At 59.4% G+C, this 25,594-nt stretch overlaps 3 protein-coding genes across 11 annotated transcripts in view; all 3 read right to left on the bottom strand.

Annotated features, from left to right (window-relative positions):
• DOK3 (docking protein 3) lies at positions 1–5,413 on the bottom strand. Of its 2 annotated transcripts, none has more exons than XM_041002663.1 (5): positions 4,610–5,413; positions 3,660–3,965; positions 1,654–1,759; positions 1,374–1,546; positions 1–1,297 (listed from the first exon to the last, which is right to left on the bottom strand). In XM_041002663.1, the coding sequence occupies exons 1-5, from the start codon at positions 4,673–4,675 to the stop codon at positions 629–631; spliced, it is 1,320 nt and encodes a 439-aa protein (XP_040858597.1). In that variant the 5' UTR covers positions 4,676–5,413; the 3' UTR covers positions 1–628. The 2 variants fall into 2 exon arrangements, with proteins under 2 accessions (XP_040858597.1, XP_040858518.1); XM_041002584.1 differs by having other exon boundaries at positions 3,660–3,968; positions 4,610–5,412.
• A 749-nt stretch (positions 5,414–6,162) lies between these two features.
• Positions 6,163–10,659, bottom strand: DDX41 (DEAD-box helicase 41). Its single transcript, XM_041002511.1, has 17 exons — positions 10,616–10,659; positions 10,423–10,530; positions 10,150–10,309; positions 9,985–10,059; positions 9,803–9,863; positions 9,578–9,714; positions 9,353–9,425; positions 9,111–9,264; positions 8,852–8,988; positions 7,972–8,134; positions 7,693–7,824; positions 7,367–7,438; positions 7,188–7,284; positions 6,908–7,057; positions 6,745–6,816; positions 6,547–6,657; positions 6,163–6,456 (listed from the first exon to the last, which is right to left on the bottom strand). Exons 1-17 carry the CDS (start codon positions 10,640–10,642, stop codon positions 6,320–6,322), a joined length of 1,866 nt encoding a protein of 621 aa, XP_040858445.1. The 5' UTR covers positions 10,643–10,659; the 3' UTR covers positions 6,163–6,319.
• A 1,079-nt stretch (positions 10,660–11,738) lies between these two features.
• FAM193B (family with sequence similarity 193 member B) overlaps positions 11,739–25,594 on the bottom strand; it is a 30,495-nt gene continuing 16,639 nt past the window's right edge. For 4 of the 8 annotated variants that reach the window (XM_041001899.1, XM_041001965.1, XM_041002403.1 and 1 more), the window contains 6 exons: positions 22,057–22,258; positions 20,905–21,144; positions 14,635–15,655; positions 14,420–14,495; positions 13,759–13,856; positions 11,745–12,452 (listed from right to left, as the gene is read on the bottom strand). In XM_041001899.1, coding sequence (XP_040857833.1) covers positions 13,760–13,856; positions 14,420–14,495; positions 14,635–15,655; positions 20,905–21,144; positions 22,057–22,258 — 1,636 coding nt within the window. In that variant the 3' untranslated portion in view covers positions 11,745–12,452; position 13,759. Of the gene's footprint in view, positions 12,453–13,758; positions 13,857–14,419; positions 14,496–14,634; positions 15,656–20,904; positions 21,145–22,056; positions 22,259–25,594 lie in introns of all 8 variants that reach the window. The other 4 variants (XM_041001883.1, XM_041002048.1, XM_041002224.1 and 1 more) reach the window with 4 other exon arrangements.

Below are 25,594 nucleotides of genomic sequence, written 5' to 3'. Positions count from 1 at the left end.
CACAATCTAAACTTCCTCCAGTTTCTCAGCAGCTTGGGCATCCTGGTGTCTAACTGGGTGGCCCCTCTCCAGAGGACAAGACCTGGTGGGTGGGCTGCAGTGCTGGGCAGTGTGGGCCCTCATGCCCAGCTGCCCCGGAACACCTGTGTGACCAGCCCTTCATGTTGCTTGGCCAGGGTGTGCCCACCAGCCTGGATAGCCTAGCTCAGTCCTGGGCCCTTGGAGCTCTGCTGGTCCTGCCCACTCCCTGCTGAGGGCACCTCTGCCCACAGGGAGCATTATGGCTCCCCTATCTGGTGCCCAGGTGGGTCTGAGCTACTGGTGGCTGAGGTCAGGCCCAGCTCATCTCATCCCCAGAGTCTGGGTAGGGCTCAGGCATTCTGGGATCCAGGAATGCTCAACTGGGAGTGGAAGTAAGGTGGCTGGACCATAGGCCATGTGGCGGAAGCCAGGAGAACTCACTTTATTGCCAGCCAGTCTATTCTGCGTACACTGGGGGGGGGGGGGGGGGGGGGGGCAGGAAGGGCAGGGGCAGGGGTCTCTCCCCAGCTGCCTCCACCTCATTCCAGAGGCAGGCTAGAGTGGATACAGGGATGTGTCCACAGATCCTCTCTCCTCCCATGGCCACTCAGGGCCGCTCACAGGACGCAGGGCCCTTCCTTCGCTCCCGACTCAGCAGTGTCACCAGCTTGGCTTTGAAGCCTGCTTGGGTGCCAGGGCGGCCAGGGCCCTCCGCCTCATCTAGTTCCAGCTCCAGCAGTCGGCGGTACTGGGCCTCCAGGCTGACGTCCTGGGTTGGGCTGGGCCAGCTTAGGTCTTCGCTGTTATGATAGATGGAGCTGGCTGAGGGGCTACTAATGCTGGGGACCTCATCCGGCAGCCCAGGGCCAGCTTCCAGTGCACAGACGTTTTCATAGAGGTGTTCCACGGTACCCTGGAACCCACTTGCTTGCTTGCACACTGAAGCATACAGCACAGAGGCCGGGTCCTCGGGCTCCGGGCCCAGTAACAGTGGCAGGCTCTGGGGCCCAGGGTCGGCCATGTGAGCACTCCTGGAGGAGGGAAGCTTGGGTCCTGGCAGCATCTCCCGAAGCTCTCCAGGGGCATCCAACGCGGGCAGGGAGGTAGCCCTGGGCAGGGGGCAAGGCTGGGGCCTGGCCAGCTCTGGCAGCCGGTCCCGCTGGCGGGCAATGGCAGCGGCCACAGCCTTACACAGGTCAGGGGCACGCGGGCTGCTGAAGGCAAAGAGGCCCTCCCCGGAGTTGCAGCGGCGGCCGGCCTCGAAGGAGAATATACCCTGGGTGCAGGTGACACATTGGGGTAGTCAGCAGCTGCACGCCGGGTGGCCACCCGTCCCCTCCCCTGTAGCTTACCTTGTCGGAGCCGAATTTGCGCAGGAAGCGGTAAGGCCAGCTGTAGAGCACCTGAGGACTGGAAGCTCCTTTCAGCTGGATGGCGTCTTGGCCCAGCACCATGAGGTAGGAGCCCTGCAGCTGGCAGCGGGCAGCAGCCTCGCTTCTCTGCACCAACACTGGAAACTCGTCCACTGGAGGCAGGCGGCCAGGGTACCCTGTCAGTGCCTGCAGAGGCTCGGCCCGGGGTGCACAGGGCTGCGGCCTGCCCCTTCCCCCTCCTCCCCTGCTCCTGCCTTACCTTCCTGCCAGGAGGAGTAAATGGCGTTTTCCTCCATGGGGACGCTCCCTCCTGTAGGAGACTGGGGCTCCCTGGATCCCAATCCCAACGTGTTCTCAGCCGTGCCCTGGGGTGGGGGCGGGGAGGGAGTGCAGGTCAGCGGAAGTGTCCATTCCACCCACCCTGGGGTCAGGGGCCTGGCCCCGACTTGCCCCATAGGCCCAGGCACCTCTCAGAAACTGTCCCCAAGGAGCAGAGCAGGGCCGGGCCAGCCCATGTGTCTGACACTTGGGTGCAGTGAAGGGATGGAAGTTGCATACAGGAATGCCTGGGAGTAAGGCCCCCACATGCATCCACCTAACTGGCCCTGCCTACAGGCTGCCTGGACCTTGTGTACACGGGCCTGGAGCAGGGGCTTCCAACTCCATCCTCAGCCTCTCCACCATGACCATACCTTGGCCCAAGGGGCTTGGCCAGGCTTAAAGGCTTAAACACCTTCCTCATCAGCCCCCCTGCTCCTGCCCATTTTTCCTTTGGGTAGGCCTCCGCCTGCGATGCTGGCATTCCATGTCAGAGGGCCAGTCGGGTTCTGGCTGCTCCACTTCTGATCCAGCTTCCTTGCTATTGTGCTCTGGAAAGCAGCGAAGGATGGCCCAAGCCCTTGGGTTCCTGCCACACACAGAGGAGGCTCAGATGGAGCCCTAGGTTCCCGGAGTGGGTAGACCCAGCCTTGGCCATTTTAGGAATGAACCAGTGCAGGGTGAATCTGTCTCTCCCTCTTTCAAATAAATTAATTTTTCAAAGAACACACAAAACCGGGGGCCGACTTTGCAGTGTAATGAATAAGACGGCAGCCTGTGATGCTGGCATTCCACATGGACAAGTTTGTCTGGGCTGCTCCGCTTCCAATCCACCTGTTCGCTAATGTGCTCGCAAAAGCAGTGGAGCATGGCTCAAGGGCTTGAACCCTGAACCCACGTGGGAGACCCGGAAGAAGCTCCTGGCTCTGGATCAGCTCAGCTCTGGTTGTTGCGGCCATGTAGGGAGTGAACCAGCAGATGGAAGCTGTCTTTCTCTATGCATAACTCTTTCAAAACAAAAACTTCATAAGCCCCAGGGTTCCCCCTTTTCCTGACAGGTATAACCCAGTGGTTTTCATGCAGCCAGTTCCATCACCTCCCTCCGGTTCCAGCGCAACCTCTCTGTGCTGTGGCAGCCCCGGCGCTGGCCCATGGGCTAACCTGTGAAGCATGCCGACAGCTGGGTGCGTGCACAGCAGGCAGCATCTGTGCCCGGCTCTCCCTAGGCACAGTGTGTTGGGGCTCATGCAGGCCGCAGCCTGGGGCAGGGCTGCTCACACAGCGCCCGTCGTGTGCATGGGCCGTATCCTGCCTGTCTGCTGGTGGCCCTGTGGGTGGCGTGTCCTCCCTGAGGATCTGTGACTCACTGCTGTGAGCACTCATGCGGGAGTCTCAGGTCTTGGTCACCTTGGATATGGACCTAGTGCCGGACCTGCTGGGTCACCTGGTAACTTTGTACTTACCTTCCTGGGGAATGGCCATGCTTGGTTCACTCTGGATTGTCACAGACCCTGTGTGCCCTATGTCTAGTTTAAACCCTCACTCCAAAGACTTATTTCATGCAGAACTGAATCCCAGACTGCCCCTGGTCAGCTGTGGGGTCTTCACTGCCTTCCACCGGTCTCTACCCTGCTTCCTTCTGCTCCCCTCACCACACAGGCCTGCCCCTTGCTCACGTTTTTCCTACCCCAGGGCCTTTGCTCATATGTTCTCATTCACCACCCTTCTAGAGCCTCTGCCAGGTGATTTACTTGTCAATAAGGACCCAGCCCACTGTCCTCTCCTCACATTCCCCCAACAGTCCCAGCACCACCCTCATGCCTCATTTTTTCCTTGGTCCCATGTGTTTCTTGGCTGCTCCTGGCTCCGTAGAGGCTCACACTGTTTGCTGAGTGACAGGGCGTGAGCACGGCGGTGACTAAGCCTGCCCCAGCCACCTGCACTTACCGGGAAGGCCAGCTGGCAGATGGGTGCTATCCATGCCTGGCGATGCTGCGCGGCTAGCAGGTGGCTCCGCTCCGTGGTGGTGAGCAGGAAGGCTTCCGTGTCCCGGGGGCAGCTCTCACCATCGGCTGGCAGCACAGACACGCAGTCGGCCAGGCGGATGACCCGCCGCTCCCCTCGCCGGCCACTGGGCACCGTGGATCTGTCACCTGCCGGCCCCTGGCCACCATCACGGACCTCCCAGCTTTCCAGTCGGGCCACGCCTGATGAGCTTCCTGCGTACAGCAGGGCCCACACCTTTCGCCAGTACTTCTGTGGGAGAGGGGTGCGGCGAGGACCCTGGGTGGTACATCCTCTCCACGTGCCTCCTTGGCTCAGTAAACACCTCTGCCTCCCTCACCCCTTTACTGTGACCGCTCTAAGGAGCTGGGTCACACTCTAGCACTGACCACCTGATCTTTGTGTTGCTCTCCCTGGCCAGGACATGAGAGCCAAGGGCTGGGGTGGGAGGGGAGGCCCCAGCTTCAGGCTGGTAAGGATGGAAACATGCAAATGGCTTTGAGCAAAGGAAGTGACCGTTTATCCACTTGGGTGGTGGCAGCAGTCAGGCGGACCCAAGTGCAGGGTCCGCTGTGGGGATAGGGGAGCCCGTTCTGCAGGTGGAATTCCACCTCGAGGGTCTCCCCCAGCTCAGCTCAGCTGCCCCAGGTCCCTCAAGGGACCTGGGGAACCCTATTCAGGAGCTTGTGCTTCTAGACTTTGCCCCATGCTCGGCTCCCCCATCCCTAATGAGGCAGGATTTAGCCTCAAGCCGCTCGGGCCAAGAACTGAACTATGTCCATTGCCCGTGACCTGCCCCCCACCCTCCCGCTGCCTTCCCATGAGGCCAGGGTGGAGGCTAGGTTCTCTGGCCCCACTAGTCCTGGGCAGCTACCAGGCAGCCAGGGTCGCACCTTGCCGAACTTGACGTGCTGCAGGTAGAGGAGGCCGTCCTTGACAGGGGTCTCCAGGGGCTCCATGGCCACGGTGCAGCCACGGCCTGCGTCCCGAGGAGACTGATGACAGGCAGCAGACTGGACAGGAACTGTTCACACTTCCCCTTCTGGCCACTTCCCCTCCCTCTGTCAGGAGGAGCAGCTGCAGACCAGGGGGAGGGGAGTCCAGCCTTCAGCTAGGGGCTGGCGCACGCACGGCTCCCTAGGGAGTTCTGGCTGGCCCAAGGGACCCCTATCTGTCTGGCAGAAGCCTTGGATCCTCCAAGGGCTGGTGACCCCTGGGTTGTGCCTGGGTCAGCTGGGGACGAGCGACTGACCGCAGGCTGGTGCCCCTGAGTCACGAGCTCTGACCCCTCCCCCAGCTAGGACAGCCCTGCCCCCACCCAAGGATGACGGAGTCCTCCCCGGTTGCTCGCATGTCAGAGACACACAACGTTCCCTTGCCTTTCGGTCCTCAGAGCCCTGCCCGTGGCCAGCACCCCCTAAACCTGCTGTGTGACCTGGGCCCAGGGGGCTCCATCACACCCGTCCCTTTCCTCCCTGTCAGCTCAGCGCTCAGGCCCGTGTGGCCCGTTCTGCCTCCCTTGTTTCCCTGGGGAGCCCTCACTGCCGAGCTGCTGGGACAGAAGCTGCCTCTTCCTCCCGGAGGCCTCCCTGACTTCTCCACACTGCAGGAGAGCACAAAGGACACACAGTGCCCACCCCACACTTTAGGCATCCACTCTGGGCGGCTCCAGCCATGTGCGCAGGAGAGCTGGTCCCTAGGGGCCGCACCTACAGTTCACATGAATGCTTCAGCTTTGCTTCCTGCCGAGGGTGAATTTGTTTTTTGGGGGTTGTGGGGGCGTATCTTGTTCCGTTAATAGCCAGTGGTGCGTCTATGTGGCTTTGCCACTGTGTGGAAGGAAAAGTGCCATTCTGGGGGCGTGTTTGACCGGGACACAGCCCTCCCGGCCCCTGGCTGTGTGCCCAGAGGGGCACAGGCAGCTTTGTGCCCTGGCTGTTTCAGCCTTTTGTGCTCTTGGGGTCACCTCAATGATGAGGAAACCAAGGCTCAGGAAAATGAAGTAACTCGCTCGAGGCCACACGCCAGGCTTGAGCAAGAGCCGTCCTGCCAGGACCAGGGTTAAGGCCTTGCGAACGGAACAGCCTGGTACAACCAAGCCCTTGCTGCCTTGCCAGACCCCGCTGCCTTCCTGGCTCCTTGGCCAGTGGTCTTGGGGTGCTCGCCACACTGCCACGTGTCACAGTCCCCACTCACCTGAACGCAGCCTGGGCAGTCCTCTGGGTCACAGCAGCATGCTGCGACCTGAATGGCAGTGCCATGCCATCGGCCGCCTGCTTGGGGAGCGGAGCCGAGGGCTGCAGACGGGGAGGCTGAGAGGGGACTGACAGCCAGCCATGGTGTCCCTGGCCTGGCCCAAGGAGACACCTTGAGCGCCCCAAGGCCGTGGCTCAGCAGGCTGTGGCTACGGCCCCATGTCCCACACGCGGTGAAATGTGGAGGCAGGTTGGGATGGAGACAGCTTGTGTTTTAATGGCAGCTGGGGTGAAGGGCAACAAAAATAGTGATTCTGGGGGAACAGGGAGCGGCCCAGGCCAGCTGGGCCGAGGACACTGGCTTCCTGTCCCAGGGCCTCTTGCAGAGAAGGTGAGCGGGTAGCTGGCTCAGAAGTCCATGGAGCTGTGGGCCAGGTAGTCCTTGCGGCCAATGTTGCTGACCTGCTTGGTCTGCATGGCCTCCAGTTTGGGGCAGTCAGTGATGCGATGGCCCAGGCCTCCGCAGAAGGCGCAGCCGCGCTCTCCTGAGGGCACGGGGGGAAGGTGAGTGAGGCCCCGGCCCTCAGGCCTGCTGCCCCCCAACCCGAGACCTGTGCCGGCCGCCCCTGAGTCACCTCCGATGTCCAGCATGGACTCGTCTCCGCAGTGCAGCACCTGCAGCACGGGTGGTACCTTCTGCTTGGCTTCCAGCAGCAGGGCTTTGAGGTCCATCAGCACGGATTCATCTGTGGGAAGGGGAGGGGTTGTCTTCAGGCCCCGCGGCCGTGGGGAGAGAGGACTGGGGGTGGGGGGCACGGCTAAGGGAGACTCACCGCAGGCTTTGTTGATGAAGGTGGTGGCGATGCCTGTATTTCCTGAGCGCCCAGTGCGGCCGATCCGGTGTACTGTGGAGAGACAAGCAGAGCTCTGGCCTGCTGCCCTGAGCCCATGGCCGCCCCCGGGGTTCACCACGCCTGCGCTGCCCCTTGGTCACACCGTAGTTCTCAATCTCCTCGGGCATGTCGTAATTGATGACATGCTGGATGGCAGGGAAGTCCAAGCCCTTGGAGGCCACGTCTGTGGCCACGAGGACGTCCTTCTTGCCCTCACGGAAGGCCTCGATGGCCTTCGTGCGTTCCTCCTGGTCTGTGGGGGCAGATGGAGGGTTGCAGACATCAGATTCCTGGGAGGAATCTGGGGCGTGGTCAGGGATTTAGGTGAGGGGTCACCATGGCAACGGGGAAATAATCCATGCCCAAGCATGCACCACCCTGACCTTTGCCCCCGTGGATGGCCACAGCCTCGACCCCCTTGAGTAGCAGGTACTCGTGGATGGCGTCCACGTCGGCCTTCTTCTCCGCAAAGATGAGCACCTGTCCGGGAAGGCCAACCGCTGTCAAGGGCTGGTGCCTCCCACAGGCTGCTCCCCGTCCTCCCCAGCTGGGGAGCACTCACAGGTGGGGGTGTCTTCTGCAGGCACTCAAGCAGGTACACCATCTTGGCCTCCTCCTTCACGTATTCCACCTCCTGTCACCACAGGGGCCGGGTCAACTGGTGAGCCGCTGCTGGGGTTAGGTTTGCGGCCATGCCCCCTGGTGCTGGGCCCTAAGCCGTGTCACCGAAAGGCTGGACACCCTAATAACTTCCCGGGCTAAAGGCCAGGGGCTTCGAACTGACACTCTCGGGAACAGCAGACCTACTCCTCCCTGCAGCCAGCTTCAAAGGAGCCTCGCTCATAGCTCCCGCTGCCCCAGGGGTTGGGGTTAGGGTCCCTTGCCCACCTGGATGACATCCAGGCTGGCGGCCCCGGCGCGGCCAACGTTGATGGTGACAGGCTTCACGAGCGCACTCTTGGCAAAGTTCTGAATCTTCTTGGGCATGGTGGCACTGAAGAGGAGTGTCTGCCGCTGGCCCTGAGACGGGGGACGGTGGCGCTGGGTAAGCCGGCACCGGAAGCAGGGCAGAGTGGACCAGGGCTGGGCTCGGGGTCCCCGCTGGTTGGACAGTGTGTGTCAGGGGACAGGGGCACAGGAGTACCCTGGCTAGGCAGGGGTGGGCACCTTGAAGTAGGAGAAGATGGTACGGATGTCACCCTCAAAGCCCATGTCGATCATGCGGTCGGCCTCGTCCAGGGCCAGGTAGCGACAGATGTCCAGGCTGACCATCTTCTTCTGCAGCAAATCCATGAGGCGCCCAGGCGTGGCCACCATCATGTGCACGCCACTGGGGATCGCAGAGGGACCCTGAGTTCCGAGCCACCTACTGAGGGGCCACGCTGGCCTGCCCTGCCTGCAGGCCTCACCCACATCTCCCTTCCTCGTTTCTACCTAACGCACACAAGCAGTTCTCTCTTGCAGTGGCTGCAGCCTCTAGCTTTCGTCCAGCAGATCCTCCCTGTCCCTGCTCCTCTGTCCCGTACACTCCTCTGTCCTGGAGACTGCCCCAAATTCCCCTCTGGCTGCCCATACTCCTGGGACCATTCATGTTTCCTGTAACCTGCACCTTTCTGGGGACTGGCAATGCCTTGGGCAGAGGGGTACATCTGGCCCGCCTGTGACGCTAGGGCCTGGTTTCGAGCACATGCTAAGGTCTGACCTGTGTGGAAAGGGATCCTGCCCTGCACCAGAACCTTCCTTCCTGGACAGCCCACACAGGATGACCCTGACCTTCCTGGCTGCTCAGGGCCCTTCACAGTTATGTCATCTGCCTCAGCCACCCTTCTTCAGCATTCTGGAGTCGCTGCTCCTGGAAAGCCTGATCTGACCTCATGTTGTCCCCTGGCAGGATGGGCTGCTCGTCCTCTGTACCCCAACAGCGTCAGGCCACACCTCTGTCCCAAGTGGCAGCCCTAGGAGGCTGGGAGTCCCTGGGGGCTGAGAGTGTACAGTGGCTAAACACAAAAGGGGGGACCCTGGGGAGGGCTGGACTGGGGGTCCTCACTGTCGGATGGTCTCCATCTGTTCCTTGACAGACATGCCTCCGATGCAGAGGGCACAGCGCAGGAGCGGTGAGCTGTCCTCCTGCAGCAAGCGGCAGTAATACTCCAGGATGCCGTGGGTCTGCCGGGCCAGCTCCCGCTGCAAGTGTGACAGGAGGTGGCGTTGGCTTCTGTCCTGGCCCTGCCCCTCGTCCCTACCCGGCTCTCACCCCTTGCCAGGTCCTGGCCCCCCCTCTTGCCCAAGCCCCCCCCCCAACTTACTGAGGGGCAGATGATGAGCCCGTAGGGCCCCTCGCGCTTGGAGAAAGGTAATCTCTTCTCCTGCTCCAGGCAGAACATGATGACGGGCAGGGTGAAGACCAGCGTCTTGCCTGAGCCCGTGAAGGCGATGCCTATCATGTCACGGCCGGAGAGGCTGTGGCGGGAGGACAGTGTGCGGGGTCAGGCACGTCGGGGCGCAGGAACCCTCCTCCCCACCGCTGCTGCCCGCAGCCCACACTCACATGGTAGGGATGCCCTGGATCTGAATGGGCGTGGGGTGATGGATGCCCTTTTTCTTCAGGCCCCTCAGGATGGCTACGGAAGACAGGGCGGGCTTCACTCTCGTGTCCTGGCCACTGTCCCCACCCTCGGCCGGGGCCAGGAGGACACAGCTGCATGACCCACAGCTCAGGCTCGGGCCCGGCGTGGGCCTGGCAGTGATCCCTGCCACGGCTGCTGCCGAGTACCTGCAGGAAACTTCATCTCCTTGAAGCTCTTGATGGGCGGCGGGATGCCTTCTCCCTCCACCAGGATGTGGTACTTCTTCCGCACCCGCTCGTGTCGCTCTTCCGACATGCTCAAGACGTAGCGCGGTGGCGTCCAGCTATGCGTGAGGGGCAGGGGTCACCCGAAGCCCTGGATGCACAGCCGGCCACCCCGCCCCCTCAAAAAGGGCCACCGAGTCGACACACCTGGTTTTGATTGGGTCATCGTAGGTGATACCCTTGGCCATTTCCTTCACCGACATCAGTGCTGAAGGCAGACGCGTGGTTCAGGGCTGGCTCCTGACTCCAGGAATCCAGACCCCTGGACGGTCCCCAGGCCCGGGGATGGGGGACCAGGGGGAGCACGGAGACCCCGGCCGCCGCCCTACCTCGGCCCTCGGCCACGCTCTCCAGGATCTTCTCTTCCTCCTTCAGCTGCTTCTCCTTGGCCGACTCCTTGCGGGCTGAGGGGAGAAGCAGAGCAGACGTCAGACAGACACCACACGGCGGTGTGTCCCTGGCTTGGTTCCCGCGCCTGCCCAGCCCACGCCCACCTTCGGCTTTCTCCTTGAGGTGCTGGTGCTGGTCCAGCAGGCTGACGTTGGACTGCGGGCCCAGCGGGATGTCGTCCTCGTCGGCCCGGGGCTCGCTGCCGCTGTCCTGCTGCTCCTCGTCCGCAGCCCCCTTGCGTCTCCGCTGCAGCAGCTTCTGCAGCTGAAGTCCCCGCCCGCGCCCGGAGCGTCAGGCCCACGACCGAGGTGCCCTGGCTCCCGGCCGAGGACCCCTGTCCACTCCGACCCGGCGGTCACTCCCCGCGGCCCCCTCACCAGCAGCTGCCGGCGCTGCCGCAGCGGCACATAGGGCACGTAGTCCTCGTCGTCCTCCTCCGCCTCGGAATGGCTGCCTCCGGCATTGGCCTCGTCGGTGCGAGCGCGCTGCACACACACACACACACACCCGTCAGGCCGGACCCCGCCGCCTCCCGCTCCCGACCCGCGCGGCCCGCAGCCCCGCGCCCACCTTCCGCTCGGGCTCCGACTCCTCCATCCTGCGGCTGCACGCATGCGCGCTCCCCGCGAAGCCGCGCCCGTCCGTTCAGCGAGACCCAATCGGAGGCGAAGACGCGGACGTCGGCGCCTAGCAACGGCTCCGGCATGCCGGGTCGCGCCGAGGGCCAAACTTCCTCGAGTGGCTGTCGTGAGGCGCGGCGTAGGCTGCAGTGAGCGAGGGACTGACCACGCGGCGGCCACACGAGGCCTTTGGGACTGCAGCATGCACTAAAGGCTCAAACCCAACCGGCTGCCGGAGCAAGGCTCCGAATGCAGACCGCGGCTCCCCGGCCTAGCCGCCGGGCAGTGCAGGACCGGCCGAGCGTCGTGGGTGGGTAAGGGGGTCCCTGGGGATCTTAGGATGCCCTGGGTCTGAGCTTCCCAGACGCGTGCAGGAGCAAATGCAGAGCCCGCAGGGAGCAGATGGCTGCGATTGGCTGGAGCGTGCACCGGAGGCCCATGTTGTGTGTTGGGCAGTGTGTGGTCCCGGGATAACTGGTCTTGCTGGAGGCCGAGCTGAAACACGGCAAGGCAGGCAAGGGCCAAGTGATGCCGTTTCCACTGTGGCCTTTCAGCTGGGATGTGCCGAAAGCAGGGCTTTCTCAAAGGGGCTGGGCTGCCTGGGGTTGCCTGGCAGGGCGGGCATGGCAGCACTGCAGAGGGGCCTGAGCACAGAGCCTGCCCCTCCAGGCCGTGTCCTCTCTGTAGGTCTGTGGGTTGCTCCATCAGAGCTGCACCTTCTGAGGAAGGAAGCCGGGTTTGATGGTGGTGCCAGCTGAGCCGCAGGGCAGGGTGCTGAGAGGAGAGGAACGTGGCTTCCCAGGACAGCAGCCACCTGGCCCCTGGAGGAGGGCAGGCAGGCATGCACACACAGGGCTCCCAGAAGGGCCTTCCCCATGGAAACTAAGAATTGGTTTAATGTGAGGAGGCACTGTAAACCACTGTGTTAGAATTTGAATGCACAAACCTAATTCCTTGAGGGGCTGAGGTGGGTTGTTTCAGAGTGACCGAGGGCTCCGCGTCCTGTTAGCTTACACTGAGGGTCCTCCACTGTCTAGGCTACAGCCACACTGAACGTAAAGGGCCTCGGGTGGCCAGATGCCCGGAGACCAAGTCCAAAGCCTCCAATCTAGCAGCCTTGCAGGGGAGTGTGTGACAGCAGGGGAAGGGGCTGCCCCATTAAGGTCCTCCCAGCAGCACGCAAGGGACTGCTGCAAGTCCCGCAGGCCATGCTCAACCTCGGTCGGCCAGCCCTGCTTCACTCATTTTCCCATATTCCCTAAGATGGTTAACGGTCTGCTCCGGGGCCGAGAGCCGTGGGCAAGGCCAGGGACCAGCTGTGACGATGGGCAGGACCTGCTCAGGAGGGCTGGTGACCACGCGGAGCTGATGCTCCAGCTGCCTCCCCTGGCCTGCTCCCTGCCCAGCCCAGCCAATCACCAAACACACCGACTCCATGTCCAAATGTTGCTTTATCTTTCACCATGAAAGATCTTCACAGTATCAAAAGAATTGAAAAAGAACAAAAGATTAAAAACAAATAAAAATAAAACAACCAAAAAACAGAGAAAGCAGTGTTGGGCCAGCTGTACCATCAGCCCCCTGCCCCAGGCCAGCCCAGCCCCCCGGGGGCGAAGTGTGGAGGCTGCATAGCACCAGGAAGTGGCGGCCCAGGCCCTCAGGGCCCCTGAGCACAGCACCACCTCCGTTCAGCTTTGGGTCGGTCCAGGTCGAGGGTGGCGCAGAGGGCGAAGCCGCAGCCCTTAGCTGGCAGTCAGGACGCCTTGAGGCAGTTCAGTCTGGAAGGCCTGGGAAGGAATGAGTAGTGAGCAGGATTGTCCTTGGTCATGCCTGGCAGAAGATGAGGGTTCATAATGTGGCCTGGGGTTCAGTCAGCAGGCAGGCCAGTCCTTGGGGACCCCAAGCCAGGGCTGTGGACCGGACGGGAGGCAGGCCCTGCAAGTCCCCTGAGCTCCACCCCTCACCCACTTCAGGGCTCTCTGTCTCGTCTGCAGGAGCAGAGGGTCAAAGGAGAGCCCTCTGTGGAGGGTAGGGGCCAAGGGACACCTCTTATCTTGAACGGAAGACTAGAGGGACAGACTGGGAGGACTGAGGTGCAACCCTTGTTCTCTCAGCATGAATAACGGGTGAAACCCCCAGGATCCCTGTTCCTCCTGGTTCCGGTGGAAAAGAGAAATGGGAATGGGGCACGCTGGTCCTGAAAGACAGGCCTGGGGGTGTGAATGCCTCAGACTGGCAAAACTTGAGAACAGTCTGGCCCTCTTGCAGGCAGAGCACAGCCCTGACTTCTGGCCAGCACCCATGGGCCCCAGGGAGCCCAGCCCTGAAGGCTCTGGGGGCTTCTCTGGAGAGCTGGGGCCCAGGAGGTCAGCTGGAAGAACAGAATGGCAGACACCCTTGGGTGCACGGGTGGTGTCATTGACCTCAGGGCAGCCGTGTGGTTGCCAGCTGACCTGAGCCCAGGGACATAGCTCCACGGAGGCCTGGTCTGGAGCCAGTCGCTAGGCCCCAGGCCCAGCACCCCGGCCTGTGGCACAATGCCCTCTCTGCCTCCCTGCTTCCAGTGCAGAGTGTCCCCTGTGGACCCCCACAGTGGCTGGGAGGGAGGTCAGGGTCATCTGAGGCTGGAGCTCTGCTTCTCAGAAGCTATCAGCTTCTTCCTCTCTGGAGTGCATCCTTCTGGGAAGTCCCGACTAACTCTTCCAAGCTTTAGTGACCCTAACAGGACCCTGGCTCAGCCTGTGTGCCACGCTCACTGCTCTCCTGGGGCGGACATCTTCCTAGCTGCTTCAGCTAACAAGTAAAGGGTGACCTTCAGCGGAGCCAGACCAGCAGGGCAAGAGGATTCAAGCCCAAGGCTGGAGACTATCAGGGCAGGCCCATGGGCTCACTGCTGCCTGGGACCTTTGGGTGAACAAGGTGGGATGGCAGGGTGGGGAGCTCAGAGAGGATGAGTCCTGGGGAAAGTGAGGGGGTTACAGAAGGGGCCCTCTGGAGGCTGTGCAGCCGCTGTGGCACACAGGGGCTGTCCTCCCATCCCCGGGCCCTGAGCAGAGAGGGCTGGCTGCAGGGAGAGGGTACACGAGGCCCTACCTCACTGAGCTGCACTGGGACTGCTCTTCTTGAGGCTGAAGTTGGTCCAGTTCACAGCAACTTTCTGACGGGTCTGCTTTGCAGAATCCAAACAGAACCTGTTGGGTTGGGAAGATGCTCATCAGAGGGTCCCTGTTGTGCTCACCAGACCTCCTCTCTGGACCTCAAGTGTCCTGCTCTCTAAGATCCTGGGCTGGCCCCGCAGCAGCTCTGGCTCCCAGGGCAGGCAGGCCCGAGGGCTGCCCTGTGCCAGCCTTGGAGCTGCCTGTGCCTCTTTCACCTTCAAAGCTTCAGCCATGCAGTCCTGCTGTCACAAGTAAATGTTCTGTTACTACTCAGCTCCTACTCTCCAAGGCCTGCCCTGCCTCCAGCTTGGTAGTCTTCCCATCCACCCGCCTCACCGCCCCTCGGGGCCTCCATCTCTGGGTTCTCTTCCATCCGGACTGTCCCCACAGATCAGCAAAGGCATGGCACACAAGAACAAGTGAATAATGCTGGACAAAGCCCTGCTCTAGGGGCCTGCCATGTCTCCTCTGTCCTATTCCTTGCCCTGTTCCCACATGCCCCATCCCACCAAGTAGCTCCTCCAGCCTCTGGTGACAGGACAGCTGGCAGAGGGACTGGAGACGCGGGAAGCAGGGCCGGGTGGTGCCACACCTACCTCTTGAAGTACTCCACCTCGCGGTCAGTCTCGTCCATCTCTACCCCGTCTGTGTCTTTGGGCAGGAACACGTCGTCTAGGAAGACACAGCCAGGGGGCTCAGTGCCCGCGGCCTGGCTCCTGGGGGGAGTGCTGCCCACATGCCAGGACTACCCTCCACCCCACGGCCTGGCTTCGGTGGGGGGAGTCAGCCACTGGGTTCCTGCTGCACTCACCCAAGGAGGAGGCCGACTTTTCCTGCTTGTGGCGGCTCCGGCGGCTGCGGCCCTTGCCCTGGGGTAAGCTCTGCGGCCGTGCTGGGCCTGGGGGCTGCACAGACTCCTGCTCTGGAGGCCGCGCCTTGGCCTCGCTGGGCCAGTTCCGCCAGGAGCTGCCCTTCTCCTTGTCAGTTTTGGGGTTGCTGGCCCAGCTTGGTGCTGGCCTGCTCCCCCGGCTCCCCTCTCCAGCCTCGGCACAGCTGCCCACTTTGGGAGGTTCTGGGCCCTTGGCTGGCTGCCGGGGGCCAGGGGTCTGGCCTTTGGCACTGGGCGCCTCGAGGTTGGCTGGGGCTCGGGGGGCTGTGGTCACCTCGCTCTTCTTGGCCTGACTGCCCTGCCTCTTGCCCTTCCGTGACTTCCCACCTGTGGCCACAGGCTCGGGCAGCTCCTGCTTGCTGGAGGGGACCTCTTTTGGGCTGGGTTCCTCGGGGCCAGGTTGGCCTGACTTAGGGGTCTCGACCCAGATCACCCGGGAGAGGTTGGGCACGGTGCTGAGCCTCCTCACCAACCCGTTCTCGGGGCTGATGCCGGGAGGGGGACCCCTCACCTCAGTCCAGGGTGGGTGTGGGCCTCTCATTTCTGCCCATGGTGGGGCTGGCTCGCCTGGAGCTTGTAACGTGTGATTCTGGGCAGAGCCCAAAGTCAAGGGGGAAAGGTCAAGGTTGATGTCAGGCTGTTGTTCTGAGGAGCCATTGAGGTTCAAGGAGGGCAGGCTCTGGGGCTCGGGCTCCACAGCCTCGTCCTTAGGGAAACCGTTGCTGTCCTTGCCGAGCTCACACACGCTGAAGCTGGCACGGATGGAGTCCTTGACGGTGTGCTTGATCTCCTGCAGCCGGCTGCTCAGGAAGCTGTTGACCCGCTCCAGTTCCCGGTCGGGCCACTCCAAAAGCCTTTCTCTGGCAGGCCTCGGCTCCCGGTTTCCAGAAACACGAGTCGCCTGCTTGAGGGCATCTGCTGCCAACTGGGCCTTCTCCTTTTCCTGCCAATACAAGGGGTGGTCTCAGCAGGGGCCTGTGGGCTGCCAGGTGCAATGTGAAGCCTGGCCCAGCTGTGCCACTTGCTGGAGTGGAGGCAGGGCCTCACGGGCTTGTTCTGCTTGCCACCCTGTGGGAACGAGGAAATAAGAGAAGGACAACCACAGAGGCCCATGGCTGAGGTGTGGGCACGGGCACACCACACAGAGCAGCATGACTTCAGCAGGCAAAGCTTGCGCCCCCCGGGGCCTGGGTTCGGGCCTGATGCCTGAGGAGGTGAGGACACCCAGGGGTGCTACCTGCCAGGCCTGAGCTTGTGGGAACTCCATCCATGCCCTTGCTAGCTCACTGGCTCTCAGAGATTTCTCTGCAAAATGGGGGCAACCATCTGGGATAGAAGACCAAAGCAGGTGTGGGTAAGGGGAGATGGCTCTCACAGGGGCATTCCCTCCCAATCTGCAGAGTAGGGGATCAAAGCCAGGAGCCCCTAAAGGTCTCAGATGGCGCTGCAAGGCTGTCATGGCAGGTGACACTGCCCTAGTGGCTCTAAATGCGGGCGATAGCAAGGAGGGTGACCTGCTTGCCGAAATGTCATTCACTTCTCAGTTAGCCTCAAGGGACCTAGGCCAGGCCTAAAGTGTGCCCATTGGTGTCCCATAGATGCCACATGGGGCCATCACGGCTAGAGGTGAAGACCAGGAGGCTTGGAGGGGTCAGGGTCAAAATTATAAGTCTATGGGTGTCAAGCCAGCCCAGCATTCTGCCTCAATGCTGGGCACCAGCAGGCCAGCAGGGCCTTCAGCAAACGGGTGAAGAGCCCTCAGGAAGGAGCTGAGCTGGTGCTGTTGCAGGTGCTGGTTCCAGGTGCTCTGGGGATGGAGGGAAAGGAACAGGAGAAGGAAAGTGGGAACAGAAAAGGCAGCGTGCATCCACTTCAGCGTCAGCTCGCAGCACGTGAGCCTGGGCCCAGCAGCCTGGCTTATCTTCTCTCAGCTCCTCTCACTGCTGGCTTGGCAATGGATTTGGACAATCATTTCCTTTGTGGGAACCTTGCTGTGTGTCATCCAGTGAGGAAAAGGGGTCCTCCCTGCAGGACGGGACCCGTCCCTTTCCCTGCACTCAAGGGTGGGCCTCGACACAGGGAGCCCTTGGGAGGCAGCTTGACTGGGAACTGTGCCCGCAGCTGTGCATAGAGTGTTGGGGCCCTGTGCCCCACCCTCCCTGCCCCCCATGGAAAATCTTATTCCAAGAAAGCAATCTTGCCACTAAACTACAGAGTCTGAAGAATACCGCTGTGGAGGCAATGGCGTGGAACCACATACACTTTGGTGGCAAGAGCAGAAAGCACAAGAAATACCCATTTGCTGCCCACAGTGAGCTGGCACTCCCCACATGCTGGTCCATGAGTCCTCACAACCACCCTGCTACAGTACCATCCTCAACTCTCAGAGGAGGAATCCTGACTCCGCAAAGGTGAAAGAACTGGCTCAAGGGTATATGGTTAGTAAGTGGCAGAGTTGGCTGCACGCTTCAAGTTCCTCATGTGACCATCATGTCTGAGAGACGGGGCTAGGCTCTGGTGGCCCTGCCAGGCAGGAGACACATCTCTACACCACTGGCTGGTCCTCTGGGGTGACAGACTTGCCAACAGGCAGCCTAACTCAGAGGAGTTGCTCCTAACCCAGCCGAGGTCACCACGGAGTGCTTCCTGGTAAAAGCTACCCTGAGCACTTTCCAGACACAAGATAGCAAGCAGGAGGTCTGGGAACTGCAACAGCACAACAGCATCAGGGAAAGCAAACCATGTGGCGATGTGGCTTGGGCTCAGATGTTCAGGGAAGGCCAGAGAGGAGGGGTTGAGAGGTGAGGCTGGTGAGCTGGGCAGGGATTGGCCCACGGAGAATCCTGCAGGCTACGCTGGCCTCTGGTGTGACCCCAGGTGATGCTTGGCTACTCAAGGTTTTTACGGTGGCGACTTGGGGAGAAAAGGGTGGGTTGGAGCTATTGGGGAGGCAGCAGGGGTAGGACTTGGTGCTGGTTGGGAGAAAGTGGAGACAGTCCAGAAACCAGCACTGCCAACCACTGTAGCTGCTCTAGCCCCTGCCCGAGCACATCTGTGTGCCAGGCACTCTGCCTAGCCTGCCCCTATGCCACCCCTCTCGTGTTCGCAACCACCCATGACCCAGGTGCTACTGCCATTCTCATTTCATGGATGATGAAACCGAGGCTTAGAGGTTAAATGATTGCCCAAGGTCATAGAGCAAGTGCAGCAGAGCCGGGCTTCAAGTGGAGGCCCTGTTTCAGGGCCCGCTGCTCTCGGATGTGACGAGGTGCTCCCCAGGGCGCTGTCCAGGGCCCAGGTTCCTGTGACAGAGGGTGCTAGTGACTGAACAGGTAAGGAAAGGACATGCCTCTTCCTTGCCAGGAGACAGGCTTGCTGCAGGATGTGCAGTCTGAGGTACCTGTGGAACACCTGCCAGGAGATGTCTACCTGAAGCAGACGGGAAACCACCTGGAGGACCTCTCCTCCCCAGGAGGAGACCTGCTCAAGGGGAGTCGGGGAGGGGCAGTGGAATCCCTCACAGAGAGGCAGAAAATCAGTAAGAGGCAGGGGAGCTATCTAGAGAGCTGGCACACCTATTTCCCTGGCCCTGGGAGGAGCTAAGACAAGGAGAGAGAGAAAAGACAAGATGCCAAAGGTTGCATGGGGGGCAAATGAGATGGAGCTGCCTGTGTGTAGAGCACCTGCCATGAGAGGACAAGGTGGCAAGTGAAGAAGTGAATGAGAAGGTCTTTAAAGAAATGTGACTGTGAAGGAACCAGGCCAGGGCCTGGTGGGAAGTGTGTGTGTGTGTGTGTGTGGTGGGGATGTCAAGGACAGGTTCCTTTACTACAGTGTGTGCACTGCTTCTCCTTGTGAGACCGAGTGAGGCCCTTTGTCAGAGCTTAAGGGAGGATTGGGGAAGGGCTGCAGGTTTGAGAAGGGAGGTGTGATAGGCTGTGGGGACAGACACTGATGAGAGAGAGCGAGGAGAGTCGGGGGCAACACAAGGTTGGACAGGCAGGGCACAAGCCTGTGCGAGACCACAGACTGTATCCTGTGCTTCCCTGTGGTGTGGCCGAAGGTCAATGGTAAGACAGGAGGCTAGGCCATGAGGCGAGAGACCAAGACTGGAACTTGGATGACAAGGCTGAAGATGCTTGGCTTCCTCCATCTCCTGGGGCAGGAGTAGCCTTCCCTGGCCGGTTACAACAGAGCCATCCTTGGTGGACAGCAGGAAGTCACTGGGTCTGGTGGGTGCAGGGGTCTCGGGGAGGACACGGCTGTCACTAGGCAGACAGGGCCCACCACTGCCCCTCAGTGACACACCCAGGTCTGCCTCCCTGCAACCCCCCCAACCTCTGAACTGAGCCTGGCTGAGGCAGGAGCGCATGGCCAATGGCAACTTAGACAGGTATGTGAGGTGTTGGGGCAGCACAATGGAGGGTGGTACCCCAGGAAGTCTGCGAAAGTCCAGATATCTACACTGAGCTTAGGAAGAAAGGTTGTTGGGCGGCAGAGGAGAGAGAAGACATCATCCTGGTAAAGCTTGGTGAACCCTATGGAGGGCCAGGAGCTGCTTTCGGGGAGACCAGTGTGGGAAGGGGCCAGGACAGGGCATAGGGACCATCATAGCCCACTACAGTGTCTCCAGCTGTGAGCAGGAAAAGTACTGGCCATTTCCTGAAGGCAGCAGGGCCATAGTGGCTCACTGTTTCAGGCTGCAGAAGGATCCCAGTTGTCCTTTGGGCTGGAAAAAGTCAGAATCACCCCTGCTAACCCAGGGTACTAGGGCCTCCAGAGCACTCCAGACCTGGAAGCGGCCGCCTGTAAAGATCTTTTAGGCACTGGGCTCCCAAGTGTGGCACTGCTGGGCACAGGAAGGTGAAGAGGTAGCAAAGCCACAGGGGACAGGTCACAGGCCCTGGCTTCCTCACGCCTCAGGCTCCCAGAATAGCTCACTAACTTCTATCTCAGCCCAGAGGACAAGATCATTCCCATGGCTTCAATTACATCTGTGCTGGCAACTCATCTCGCGGCCTCTCCAGCTGCACCTGCATGTCTCGGGGGAGCCTCCAAGCCAGTGTGGCCCCATAGAATTTCACGGTCTCCCGCAAACCCCATTCTGGCTCAGGGGAATGCCCCACCATTTTGCTGGTCACCATGTAAATTCCCGGGTGGCATCCCCGACTCCACCTCCTGTCCGCCATCACAGCACAAGGCCTGTCATTTTTAGCTTCCTCTGGGAAAAACAAAAACAAAAACCAAACACCCAAACTTCCTCTTCTGCTGTGGTTCTGCTCTCAGGTCTCCCTTCTCTGGGCTATCATTTCCTGTCTGAGGTATCAAACCCTGAAGGTTTTCCTAAGTGTGTGTGTGGGGGGGGGGGGGGGGGGGGCGGTTTTGTGGCATATGAGCTTAAGCTGCTGCTTGCAGAGCCGGTTTCTCAACGGGTGCCAGTTCAAGTGCAGCTGGCTGCTCCGCTTCTAATTTACCTTCTTGCTAATGTGCCTGTGAAGTCAGTGGGAGACCAGCAGCACGTCAGGTCCTCCCCCCCAAGCCTTTGAGGCCATTTGCAAAGTGAACCAGCAAATGAAAGATCAGTCCCTCTCTCTGTAACTCCACCTTTAAAAATAAATAAATGAATTTTGAAACAAAACAAATAAAAACACAAAAGCTTTTCTTCCCTAGAGTATCATCCCCCCAGTCTATTTCTGCCCTTGTGTCGGAACACAGCCCTGACCAAGTGCAGCCATTTGTGAGAACAGGCCTTGACTTCTCTTCACTCTTCTAGCAGGGCCAACAGGGCCTCTCCCCTCCCAGCCCGAGTCCTGCCTCTTTGCTGGTTTAGATGGGGACTTGCTGCACCCTCATCCTGGCACTTGTCCAGTTTCATGTCAGCATTACTGGCTCACTGGACTGAGTTTCTCCTAGGTGAGAACTTTACATTTGGGCTTCCAGCATCTGTGCACCTGTTTGCCAATTAAATAACCGGTTGACTGAAACAAGTCCTCGGCTTGGAGGAATCCAGCCAGCAGCTTCAGAGACGAGCTCCCTGACCCTGAAGCCTCCCAAACTCAGTCCGTCCCAGAGCAGTAAGCTGGGCTAAGGCTGTGGACAGCAGTACCATTCATGCCCCGGTGATCTTGGGGGTTGGGGCAGAGGATTCCTCGGGGAGGACAGGAGGTTGAGCTGAGCTCCCCCCACACCCACCTTCTTCTTCAGCTTGTGCCGGGCCCGCTTGGCGGCCCTGGCGCTGTTGGGGACTTTGGGCTCCGTGCTGTTGATGAATTCCAGCAGCTCATCCACATCTCGGTGGTCCACGGCGGGCTCCCCAGGGATCCCGCCCAGGGCAACCCCCTTCATGGGCAGCTCCTCTTTCCGCCTGGTCAGCCTCGAGCGGAGCTTCTCCCGGATCTCGGTATAATTCCGACTCGTCGGGGCAGCGGGTGGCTGGGGGAGGGGGAGGGGCCGACATTACACCCCGGGCCTTCCGGCCTGTAGCACTCCCACCCACTGGCACCAAGTATGCACAGAGGAGCGAGACGCCTGTTCTACCATCAGCCACACGGTTCCATCCTTGGCCAGGGCACCAGCCAAGGTGGCAAGTGGGTGATGGGTGTGGGAGGGAGCAGGGCAGAGTTTGGGCAAACCTGGCCTGGGGAGCCAGGGAAGCAGGTTTGAGCCTGGGCTTATCACTGGGAGCTGTATGACCTTGGGCGGGTCACCGAGTCTCTGTGAGCCTCAGATTCCATCATCTCTAAAATGAGGATAAACAATAACACCTCGCTCAAAGGGGACCAGCAACCCCATCACTTTGACTTCTCTCCTCAGACTGTTCTGCCCTAGCTGGCAGCCCTTTCCTTTTCACTTTCCCAGGCTTCTGTGTCACTTCCTTTCCCCCACCCGGCCAGAGGCAGCACTGTTCTGGGCTGAGCCTCCCAGCGCTGGCTGCGTCCCTGGGCTGGCCCTCAACTGGCTGCCACGCTCGGGGAAGTGGGAGGCCTTCCACTCCGCCTCCATCACGCACAAGCGTTCCCTTCTCTGCGATTGTACACGTATACATACTCATCAGAATCATAGCTGGCTTTCTGCCACCTCCTTTCCTTTTGCCTAAGGAAAAAAAGTCAGTCTTAAGAGAAACCACGAGAAGAATAAAGGCAGCAGAAATGTTCAAACCCCCGACCTCAAAACTCTACTGTGGGGCTCAAGCAAGCGGACGCAGTGTGAGGACCCATGGCGGGAGGTCCCAGGGTGGTGAGGTTCCCCGTGAGCAAGGGAGGGCTTCTTGGGCAGAGCTGGGTGTTCCTTTTGCTCACCTTGGCTGGCCCCCAGCCCTCTGTGGCCCCGGGCAGGCGCACTCACCGCGTTGTGGCCGAAGAACTCACAGTAGCAACAATCACAGAATTTCCCATCTCTCTGGTGCGTGGAGGACGAAGCGCAGGAGCTTCGCTCGGAGCTGCTATCCTCTTCCTCGCCCAGTCCCTCGTCTGCCTCACACGGCTGAGGCAGCTGGCAGGCCAGGCCACTGTGTGCAAATTTGTGCCCCTTGCACCCTGGGTCCCTGCTAGTGGGGAGAAAGGGCCAGAGGTGAGACAGGGTGATGCCCTTTGCCAGTCTTGCCATTCTCAGCTCTGAGAGTCACAGGGCCGCGCAGTGCCTCCCATGGGATCTGAGTGAGCAGCCTGGGGATCCCGCAGGCCCCATCACACACACCAGGCAGCTCTCCGGGGAAGGTTCCCCAGGGGCTCACCTGCCTGCACCCTTTCCAGGGCACTGCAACCCCCCCTCTGCTCTGCTGATGGCATTTTGTGACAATGAATTCTGCCCGGGGCAGGGATGTGCCTCTTGTTATCTTCAGGTCCCAGCAAGCAGCACAGTCACAACGCACAGAGGTGCTCGGGATGCACACACCTGACTGAGAGGTGGGCATGTAGCTCCCCAGCCTGCGGTGGGGGATCTACTGAGGTCATGTCCTTTCTGAGGTGCTGCTCATAGACAATGGTGCTCTGCCCCAGTGAGTGCAGCTGCTTCGACCACAAGCCCCTGAGCTCAGGAAAGGACAACGCGTCTTCTGGCCCGCAGACCAACAGCTGCTGTCTGAGCCAGAGGCAGTGGTCTCCTATTGCTAACTGACCCCAAGTCCTGTGAAAGGCACTACGCTTCCTAGGTTTGCAACAGTGAGGTCAAGCTTGGAGGGCCTGCCTACTTTGCCCAGCAGGCGGCTGAGATGCAGGTCCATCTGCACAGAGCTCACACTCCCCCTGGCTGCTCTATCTTTGGATTTTAGCAATCTTGGTGGGAGGAGAGAGGTAGGGTGACAGTGTTCTAATAACATTCTCGCAGGCTAAGGATGAGCTGCAGTCCTGAACTGGGCCAGCCACAGCCAATGCCGCAGGCAGCCTCTCTACTTGAAACAACTGTAGGGGCTGGCAGCACGGTGTGACACAAGTTAAGCCTCCTCCGCCAGCGTCCCATATGGGTGCCGGCTTGAGTCCCAGATGCTCCACTTCTGATCCGACTCTCTGCTTATGGCCTAGCAAAGTAGTGGAGAATGGCCCAAGTTCTTGAGCCCCTGCACCCACGTGAGACCAAAAACTCCTAGCTTCAGATTGGCTGTTGCAGCTGTTTAGGGAATGAACCAGAAGATAGAAATTCTCTCTCCTTATTTGCCTTTCAAATAAAAATAAATATATTTTTAAAAATGTGATGTTTTAAAATTAAAACAACAGCCACAACTTGTAAACATAGGGCAAAGGTTAAAAAGGAGAGTGGACAGGTCAGAAATTACCATCGGGGGTACTTGCGTGTTTTCTAAAGTGACCATTGTGAGCTCAGTAAATTTGTTGCTGAAACATTAAAACCATGGGTTCCGGGTAATGGCCCAATGGCTAAATCCTCACCCTGCAAGTGCCAGGATCCCATATGGATGCTGGTTCATGTTCAGCTGCTGCTCCACTCCCCATCCAGCTCCCTGTTTGTGGCTTGGGAAAGCAGTCAAAGACAGCCTTGGGTCCCCACACCCGCGTGGGAAACCCAAAAGAAGCTCCTAGCTCCTGGCTTCAGATCAACTCAGCTCCAGCTGTTGCAGCCACTTGGGGAGTGAACCAACAGATGGAAGATCTTTCTCTCTGTCTCTCCTACTATCTGTAAATCTACCTTCCAAGAAAAATTAAAAAAAAAAAAAGAAGAAGAAGAAGAGAAAGAAAAGGAAAGGAAGCATGAAATCCCACTGTGGTTGAATTTATGGGAAAAATCAAAACCCAAGCACCCTTTGATGAGAACTTCTTCAACCTGAGGAATCACTTCCAAGTAGAAAAAGCCAAAAGAGGGAACAAGTTTTAGGCAAAGTCATCTCTGGAGACGGTATTTATGATGCTACAATGCTGGGCTGGCTGCAAGGCCCAGCGAATGGAGAACAGCAGAATGAGTGAACTGTGGGTAACACTGCCATCCTTTAGGGCTGAACACTAAGAAGAGCCCACAGACACACACGCCGCAGACACACACATGCCGCAGGCACACACACACCACAGGCACACACACACACAGCAGGCACTCACACTCGCTGCAGTCACACACACGCTGCAGTCACAAACACACCACAGGCACACACATGCTATAAGCACACACACAGTAGGTACATTCACACCACAGTCACACACACACTGCAGGCACACACACGTTGTAGTTGCACACACACACACACCGCAGGCACACACACGCCAGTCACACACACATTGCGAGAACACACACATTGCAGTCACACACACACACGCTGCAGGCACATACACCGCAGGCACACACACACACCACAGGCACATACACCGCAGGCACACACACGCTGCCAGGACAGCACGTGGTGATGCAGCAATGTTGTGTGTCCAAGACACAGGTGGATGGAAACCACCACGAACAGTTAGATCCCGGATGGGGGTTGATTTCAGAATGCGAGAACACAAATGCATAATAGGCACACACACACACACACATACCTATCGTCTCCAAAGAACTCACTTTGAAATATCAAGGAATACTGCAAATATTCCATTCATGGAAATGGAACTAGAAAATTAAATTTAGGGCCTATGCTGTGGTATAGCAGGGTTAAGCTGCTGCCTCGCCCCCACACGAGTGCTAGCTCAAGTCCCTCCCCTCTCCCATGTGGGAGACACAGAGGAAGACTCAGGCTCACGGAGTTGTAGTCATTCGGAAAGTGAACAAGCAGATAAAAATCCTTCTCTCTCCCTCTCTCTGATTCTGCCTTTTAATAATTAAATAAATCAATCAGTAAATAAATCTTTAAAGTTTATTTTGGTGCAAAACCGTTGCATATAGGTTATAGAAAATGCGTATTATAAAGAATCTACGTGAAGGGGCTAGCACTGTGGCACAGAGGACAACGCCACTGCGTGCGGCACTGACATCCCATCTGGGCACCGGTTTGAGTCCCAGCTGCTCCACTTCCAATCCAGCCTTCCAATAATGTGTCCCAGAAAGGCAGCGAAAGATGGCAAGGAGCTTGGGCCCCGCACCCACACTGGAGCTCTGGAAGAAGCTCCTGGCTCCTGGCTTTGGACCAGCCCAGCTCCAGCTGTTACAGCCATCTGAGGAGTGAACCAAAGGATGGGAGATCTTTTAGTTACTCCATCTCTCTTTTTCAAATGTACCTAAGGATGTCTTTCTATACAGAAACATCCTAAAGATCTTCTTTTTCTTTTAAAAATTATCTATTTTTAATGGAAAGTCAGATATACAGAGAGGAAGATCTTCCGTCTGATGATTCACTCCCAAAGCAGCTGCAAAGGCTGGAGCTGTGCTGATCCAAAGCCAGGAGCCAGGTACTTCTTCCAGGTCTCCCACGCGGGTGCAGGGTCCCAAGGCTTTGGGCAGTCCTCGACTG

Source organism: Ochotona curzoniae, unplaced genomic scaffold, assembly GCF_017591425.1.
Source record: "Ochotona curzoniae isolate NIBS_2020 unplaced genomic scaffold, NIBS_Ocur_1.0 contig_1, whole genome shotgun sequence".
Classification (NCBI taxonomy): Eukaryota; Metazoa; Chordata; class Mammalia; order Lagomorpha; family Ochotonidae; genus Ochotona; species Ochotona curzoniae.
This window is presented reverse-complemented; position numbering and strand designations above follow the sequence as displayed.